Source organism: Oncorhynchus mykiss, chromosome 27 (assembly GCF_057628025.1).
Source record: "Oncorhynchus mykiss isolate SJ-2025 chromosome 27, ASM5762802v1, whole genome shotgun sequence".
NCBI classification, from domain to species: Eukaryota; Metazoa; Chordata; class Actinopteri; order Salmoniformes; family Salmonidae; genus Oncorhynchus; species Oncorhynchus mykiss.
Window position 1 is genome coordinate 22,808,653 of NC_143048.1, and position 8,492 is coordinate 22,817,144.

The 8,492-nt window shown below is 41.2% G+C and overlaps 1 protein-coding gene across 2 annotated transcripts; it reads right to left on the reverse strand.

The window, feature by feature from the left end:
* Window positions 1-2,744: 2,744 nt before the first annotated feature.
* Window positions 2,745-7,789, reverse strand: serpinf2b (serine (or cysteine) peptidase inhibitor, clade F, member 2b). 2 transcript variants are annotated; one of them, XM_090223433.1, is made up of 9 exons: window positions 7,445-7,789; window positions 6,489-6,562; window positions 6,324-6,398; window positions 5,925-6,231; window positions 5,373-5,516; window positions 4,416-4,604; window positions 4,152-4,294; window positions 3,664-3,868; window positions 2,745-3,421 (listed from the first exon to the last, which is right to left on the reverse strand). In XM_090223433.1, the coding sequence occupies exons 2-9, from the start codon at window positions 6,549-6,551 to the stop codon at window positions 3,057-3,059; spliced, it is 1,491 nt and encodes a 496-aa protein (XP_090079559.1). In that variant the 5' UTR covers window positions 6,552-6,562; window positions 7,445-7,789; the 3' UTR covers window positions 2,745-3,056.
* Between the last annotated feature and the right edge of the window lie 703 nt (window positions 7,790-8,492).

Below are 8,492 nucleotides of genomic sequence, written 5' to 3' on the forward strand. Positions count from 1 at the left end.
TCAAGACTGTTGGAAAAGCACTCCAGGTGACTACCTCATGAAGCTGGTTGAGAGAATGCCAAGAGAGTGCAAAGTTGTCATCAAGGCAATGGGTGGCTACTTTAAAGAATCTCAAATATAAAATATATTTTGATTTATTTAACACTTTTTTCGTTACTCAACTCAGCAAAAAAAGAAATGTCCCTTTTTCAGGACCCTGTCTTTCAAGGATAATCTAAATTACTTCTCAGATCTTTATTGTAAATGGTTTAAACACTGTTTCCCATGCTTTTTCAATGAACCATAAAAGCACCTGTGGAACGGTCATTAAGACACTAACAGTTTACAGACAATAGGCAATTAAGCTCACAGTTATTAAAACTTAGGACACTAAAGAGGCCTTTCTACTGACTCTGAAAAACACCAAAAGAAAGATTCCCAGGGTCCCTGCTCATCTGTGTGAACGTGCCGTAGGCATGCTGCAAGGAGGCATGAGGACTGCAGATGTGGCCAGGGCAATAAATTGCAATGTCCGTACTGTGAGACGCCTAAGACAGCGCTACAGGGAGGCAGGACGGACAGCTGATTGTCATCGCAGTGGCAGACCACTTGTAACAACACCTGCACAGGACCGGTACATCCGAACAGCACACCTGCGGGACAGGTACAGGATGGCAACAGCAACTGCCCGAGTTGCACCAGGAACGCACAATCCCTCCATCAGTGCTCAGACTGCTCGCAATAGGCTGAGAGAGGCTGGTAGAGGGCTTGTAGGGCTGTTGTAAGGCAGGTCCTCACCAGACATCACCGGCAACAACGTCGCCTATGGGCACAAACCCACTGTCGCTGGACCAGACAGGACTGGCAAAAAGTGCATTTACGAGTCGCGGTTTTGTCTCACCAGGGGTGATAGTCGGATTCGCGTTTATCATCGAAGGAATGAGCAATACACCGAGGCCTGTACTCTGGAGCGGGATCGATTTGGAGGTGGAGGGTCTGCCATGGTCTGGGGTGGTGTGTCACAGCATCATCGGACTGAGTTTGTTGTCATTGCAGGCAATCTCAAAGCTGTGCGTTACATGGAAAACATCCTCCTTCCTCATGTGGTACCCTTCCTGCAGGCTCATCATGACATGATCCTCCAGAATTACAATGCCACCAGCCATACTGCTCATTCTGTGCATAATTTCTTGCAAGACAGGAATCTTTTTCTATTTTTCAAACTAGACACTCTAATGTACTTGTCCTCTTGCTCAGTTGTGCACCGGGGCCTCCTCTTTCTATTCTTGTTGGAGCGAGTTTGCACTGTTCTGTGAAGGGAAGAGTACACAGCGTTGTACGACATCTTCAGTTTCTTGGCAATTTCTTTCATGGAATAGCCTTCATTTCTCAGAACAAGAATAGGCTGACGAGTTTCAGAAGAAAGGTCTTTGTTTCTGTCTATTTTGAGCTTGTAATCGAACCCACAAATGCTGATGATCCAGATACTCAACTAGTCTAAAGGCGGGCAGTTTTATTGCTTCTTTAATCAGAACAACAGTTTTCAGCTGTGCTAACGTAATTGCAAAAGGGTTTTCGAATGATCAACTAGCCTTTAAAAATTATGAACTTGGATTAGCTAACACAACGTGCCATTGGAACACAGGAGTGATGGTTGCTGATAATGGGCCTCTGTACGCCTATGTAGATATTCCATTAAAAATCTGCCGTTTCCAGCTACAATAGTCATTTACAACATTAACAATGTCTACAATGTATTTCTGATCAATTTGATGTTATTTTAATGGACAAAAACTTAGCTTTTCTTTCAAAAACAAGGACATTTCTAAGTGACCCCAAACATTTGAATGGTAGTGTATATATATATTTTTTTCTCACAAAATCCATCATGGTGGACTTTATGAGTTTGAGGCAAATTTGTTCCTTGTGAGTTATATGACTTTAGTTCACATAGGGTGCAGGGGCAGACCTTTCAAAGTGAAAATTTTTAATTGCTTGTTATAGCACCACCATGGGCCCTTGGGTCTTTACCATGTTGCTAAATTGCACAATCCTGGGCCTTCAGATCGCACAGGTATTTGCATTTTTTCACCATAATGCGTCACTGCTTTAACCCCTTGCAATAATGAACTGGAACAAATACAGTAGGGTTTCTCCAGCTTTGCTGCTGTTGAACCCCTAATTTTGCATATTTTTTCCCCACCATATAAAATCCATAGAATCCCAGGTCCTTACTAACCCTGAGCTGAATCTCAAATAGATCTTATATCGCCACCTCATGGGTTTTTTGAATAGCTGCAGTTCAGTGATCCTTTGGTAATTTGTTTGCCTACCTGGATTTGTGTGGCATGATTTGTATTCTGAAAATTCCAAATTTTAACAGTAAATATAAGGGAAAAAGCTCTTTGCAATGTTTTGTGAGGAATATTATGTAGGTTTATGCGTGCTAAGTAACACGTTACAATGGCATCTTTATTGTGCCCTGGCTGAGAGCTTGATCTAAGTAACAGAAGCGCAGGACAGAGAAAGCTTGACGTGAATTGACCGTTTTTGTCAAACCCATTTGTTAGTTTCTTTTAATCTAGACATAAAACAGCACTGCAGAGTTGACCTAAAGCATTGATAGGGCATCTTTGTTATTCATAAATTATGCACAAAATAAAATGTAAAATATAGGGCCAAAATGTCTAAAACACCAAATAATCTCACAGGATTTAGACATGTTTAATGTCTCATCAAGTAGCGTAATAAATCCGGACACAATATTGCATTTTCATGATACATTTAATCCAAAACATCAGATAGAAATACTAGTATTTTTAATCAGCAGTAAACTTCATTAGAGAATGTGGGGCACCTCAGTGTGTTGTGTATTTAAAATAAAAGAAAAACAACCGTTGCTTGTTTATATTTGACACATTTAGAACAATTGTTGCATTTCAATCCAGCTGACCATTGGACTGTGGTCATGCATTGGAGTTGCTCATCTGGATTTGCTTCCTCTCTGACAGACAGCAGTGCAGTTCAAGGTCAATAGATAATGGTCTCAATCTCCCCACAGTGAATGAGGCTTCGGCTTACTTGGGTGGCCCACCAAAAGAGTGATGATAATGCTTGTCATTCTTGTCATCAATGGGGAACCGTACTTTATCTAGGTTGGCAGACCCTCCACTACTCTGCACAGTAGAAGCTCCAGGGTTAGGGTTGGCGATGACGCCCAGGAAGATTGGTGCTTGTGTCTTATCGTCCATGAGGGCAAAGAAGAAGGGCTGGTTGAGAGTAAAAGAGGGGTTGGACCGTGAGATGACCAGGCTGGTAGCTGCAGCAGCCTCTGCTCCCTCCTCAGTGATCTCCATACTGGACTTGTGCTGCACACTGGACACCAGCAGAGGGCCCTCAGCTATGGCTGCCAGGTTGGGACTAGAAAACAACTCCCCCATACCTGAGAATAAGACAAATCACACACTTAGGTATAAGAGAAAGAGTGGCAGTTCTAAAGTTTTCAAAAGACTTACAGCTTCTGGCAGTAATTTCAATTAGCGTAGAAGAATAACATGGAACAATTGTTTTAAATCTTTATCTCTCCTTCCCTTGTGCTTCAAGCCTTATTATCTGAGAATGTCTTCACCAATATACTCCCTTCACATATTAATCTATGCTGCTGATGGATCTTCCACTACTTACCAATGTTGGTCAGAGCCTCCTGCAGGTCCTGGCTGTAGTCCAGTTTGAATTTGGGCAGCTTGACCTGCATGGGTCTCTCTCTGGGCAGGCGGTTGTACAGGTCAGAAATGTTGAGCTTTGCTGCGAGGGCTGATACGTTCACCTGGCCATTCATGGGCATCACTATCAGCAGGCTCATCTGATTGTTGAAGGGGAAGCGAGCCACCTGCACAGGAAGACAAGGAGAATGATGAGAAATAGAATGTAATTTAGTGCAACAATTTTGTGCCTCAGGAAAGTAGGAAGGTGAATAGAGAAATTAAAGGAGAGAAATTACAAAAAGAAGACAATATGTCCAAAAAAAGGAGACAAATACCATTTGGGAGTCATATCTGAAATATAATATAACAGTATACAGGTACAGTATATATAAAATGTAAAGAGTGATGGATGGTAAAATGATGAAAAACATAAATAGTCAAGTGGACAAAAGGGATTGAGAGTCTTACCTGAGCTTCCAGATCATTATCAATGAGCAGACTTAAGGGATATTTGGGCCCCATCATCATGTCAACATTGACCATGTGCTTGTCGTCAATGTAGAAGACATCTTTGGAGGTAAATCGTGGGTCAAAGCGAGCCTTCCATTCTCCTATTTAGGCCAATGGGTGATTATGGAGATATTAGGGGGAAAAACATTTAAGGACAGACAGACTGATAATGCCAGGCAGGAAATATAATTGTGAATTCAGTAGATAGATACTATGACAAACCTTTGAAATGGACAGCATTGACGAGCATGAGAAGCAGATTGGGCGGCAGACTGGTCAGGAAGTCAGTCACTTTTCCATTTGTGGCCCTCTCTACCCACTCGTTGACCTCAGCCATCCCTTCCAAAGTCACTGGCTCTGAGTCATATACATCCTGAGACTGATGAATAAACTCTGGTTTGGGCTCAAACCCTGAAACAGACATCAAAAGACTCAGACAAAATCCTAATGTTATCGTGAAGTCATAAAGTCAGTAACACATCAGTACTTTCTTATTTAAATCTGGCCATTTAGAGTATTGTTTCATTCAATGTCACTTGTTTGAACTTCTGAACACTCAATCATAACATGTGTCTATTGTCATTAGCTTCCTTCCATTTCCAGGTCCGTTTCCTTTATGTTCCATTAACTTCCTAACCCTCTTACTCAAGTAACCAGTGAAGGGTTGGGGTCAATACCATTTCAACTCCCTTTCCTGCAGTCAAATGACCAAATTGCCCTCTAGTGGCCTGTTGGGTGGAATGTTATTCATATTTTTCATAATTTCATAATTAATAAACATGATTTTAAACGTTGAAAATCCAGTGTTTCTTTGTCAAATGATTTTGTTATATTTCCGTCTTCTGTGATGTATATAAACTGTAATATTGGGATGTAAAATCAAAATTCACTACATTTCAACTCTATATCTGACATGGTCTTCTTTCTTTTAAGCCCATAAATGTGTGTGAGGTGTATACTTTTGTTTCAAAGTAGATTTGTTTAAGACTACCTAGAAACACTGTGTGACCCTGATTTAGCCCACTGCAGTAAAAGGTTAAGAAAATAAACAAATTCCAATTCCAATGGTTCCTCTATGAAAAGCATTGAAGAGAATTGGAAATGGAATTTCAGTATACTTCATGAACTAACTGGAACTGAAATGGAATTGACCCCATCCCTGAAGTAGAAAGCACTCACCTGGTTGCAGGTAGACGCGTGCGGCCACTTGCAGGTCGCTCTTGCGGAGGCGTTCCAGGAAGTAGTGTAGAGACATGTGGTAGCAGGGCAGAGTGTCTCCATGGAGATGAAGCATGAGCAGCTCCTCTGTCTCATTCATGGCTCCTAAGATACATACATAGACATGATGATGTAACATGCTGCAGCTTATTGATAGTGTTATTGATTATTGGACTGCAATGTTGAGTGAACTAACACACAGGCATTTAGCTGCACATTTTATTCCTGCTGTTATCTGTACACGTGATGAATACAATTTGATTTGAGCTCTTACCATTTACAACAAACAAGTACCTATTCAATTAGGTTATGTTGAGTCTAAACGTGTCCTATGGTCAAAAGTAGGGCACTATATAGGGAAAAGGGTGCTATTTGGGACATAGGCTAAGAGGTTATGATGCTGGTACTGTAAACCATGCCAAGTACAGTTGATACTGAAAGAGTATAGATACCTACATTCCTAAAAAGTTTTAATCACTCCTAAAAAAACACCAAAAACTGAACATGTCATACCCAGAGCCAGCTGGGAGAGTGCCAGGGATATGCTGAGGGGGGATATAATGACATTGGGCTGCACAGGTCCTGTTTTCATCTGGCCCAAAAGCTTCATGCCCAGCCTCTGAATGGCACCAGCTAAGGCCTGCCTGGATTTTGGTCTGCGAGCCTGGGCCCTACAACCCCCATCCTGCCCCTGATTATCCTCCTCAGATGAGCCCCCGCCCAGGGCACTGGCTGTCACGAGGAGATGAGTGATGCTCGTATATGAGGTGGGACTTGTGTTTTGAGGCTCCTGTGTACTGGGGGCAGAAGTCCCTGATTCCTGGAAAAGTGGATTGTGTGGGGTTAAGAGAATGTAGAGTAAAAAGGCACGTGGAGGGTATGCAAGCTGTGTATTCTGCTTTGGCAACAGACCTCTTTAGGGTGGCTGGGCATCAATGGGATGAGAGGGACCAGAGGGATTGGAGCATCATTTGATACTTCTCCATTCTGCTTGAAGGGAAAAACATGGATATGAGAATGCTGCACATCATTCAGAAAAAGCACGATTGATGTTGATGATTAGTTTCAGTGCTTTACAGTTAGTCCTTGTCTGCAGACACAGAACAACAGGAGTGATAGTAGACGAAGGTCCATGTCCATGAACAGCCAGCCTGAAACAACAGAGGGTAACAAGCTATTACTCAATGAGACTGGCCCACTCAATTCCTGTCAATGGAATGAATGACAGGTGAAGGACGACAGGAAACTGACATTTAGGCTCGATAATCCAGTCTTTCGCAATGACAAACACATAACACTTCTATCAAATTCTTTAGCATGGTACAGCAGTGTATCTCATTTGAAAATAGAAAACATTACAAAACAGACTTTTCCCTGGAAGAAAACAGGTATGTACTGAGGTATATCATACAAAACATTCTCACCAGTATAGTTTTCTATTTTTTTTTTACATAATTTGTGAGGCATATTTAGAAGTCTATAATCCCGTCTCTCCCTCTAGCCTCCCTCTCTGTATGGCAACTACATTCTTCATTTAAAAACAACACCTGAAAGATGGTGACCAGGTTTAACCAACAGACCAACAGTTTAACATTTTGGGCTCTCTTGCTCTGGTAAATCTGGTTAGCGAGACCAGCAGCTGGTACCACCAGCAAGCTATACTATCTGTATCTACCTAATGGCAAGCCTTGCCACAAGTACACATTGAGAGGAAACACTTTAATATTTTATAACCAGGGACATTAACCACTTGCTATTTCTTCATAACAGACCAAAACCAGGAAAACAACATTCAAAAAACAGTTTGCAATTAAATGGAAAGTTTGGTGACATTTGGTTTAAATGAACACACATAATCAAAGGGCAACCTCAAGTGTTATACTATAATTATAACTATACTATATGTTACTATTAGGCCTACCACTATTACACCGAGGAAAAGGTTTAGCTGAAACCTTATGACTTGTATAAATGAAAGTGTAAGTCAATGAAATCATAAGCCATGTCATAAATTCCCAAATGTTCGTTCTTACCTTGACAAAATTAAGACGGGAAACCTGCTATCCTGTCTAAAGAGACACACACACACACTGAATGTGTAATAGCAGAATTCTTCCTTTGCAAAAGACTGGGAGTTGCTCAGCAGACTGTTAAATTTCAACTTTTATTGATCTGTGCTTCATATATGTCACTACTTGTTTGTAAATGTAAATATTGAGGCCGATTCAGGGGTCAAACAGTGAGCCTGACAGAGCCTGAAACTTGAAGCAACTCCAAACCTGGTATGAAGCAACTCCAAACCTGACAAAATTGGCATTAGACTGATTGGATGGGTAGAAACTGAACGTAGCTACACTGCATAACAGACAAAAGGTTTTACCACTCAACATAACACAGTAGGTGGTATCTACCAGATCACATGACTGCAGCTGAGCTGACAGACATTCTTCTAAAAAACATCAGGAGGGGACTTTATCCAATAAGAACCCTAAATATTGCGCTCTCTGAGGAGAATAAGAGAGGAGGATTTGGTGAGGACTGACATTATACAAACATTTCTGACTCATGTAAAAACCTGAAACAAGCACATTGTGTAGGTAATATTTTATTAAACCTGTTAAATAAAATGAGAACTTCTCTCATCAAAATGTTGTAATGGACATCAGTTTGACCAGTTCTGCTTATCAAGGTGTTACTTAATTCCTTTTGAAAACAAAATACATTTTTGATTATTAGACAATACAAAAGTCACAGGAACCATTAAAAAAAATCAGAGGAGCGAGCCTCGTGGGAACATGGTGACCCTTGTGGCCTGTTAAACAACTGGATGAACCAAGGTTGACGTTTCTCTCCAAAAAAGACTGTAGGATTGTGTTGAGGTCATGCATGGTAATGCACATCTTAAAAGTGCAGAGGAGCACAGACACCCTTGGGAGCAGAGTAGACTGTCTTAAAGATGGACTATGAACAGGAGTGAAAACTTTGGCAACAGGTGTTATGGTGGAACAGATAAGCTTCCCATTCAGGATAACAAGGTACATACACTTGTTTTTTCTTGCCATTCTTTTTCTTATACTGCCA

Bases quoted from the DNA above. Each gene is read 5' to 3' on its own strand.
- serpinf2b (XM_090223433.1), bottom strand. From the start codon at position 6,551: ATGGACATGGACCTTCGTCTACTATCACTCCTGTTGTTCTGTGTCTGC. The intron at 4,295-4,415 runs GTTTGTCATAGT...TGGCCTAAATAG, and splicing joins CAATGCTGTCCATTTCAAAG to GAGAATGGAAGGCTCGCTTT. The intron at 3,422-3,663 runs GTAAGTAGTGGA...TCTTATTCTCAG, and splicing joins GGAGGCTCTGACCAACATTG to GTATGGGGGAGTTGTTTTCT.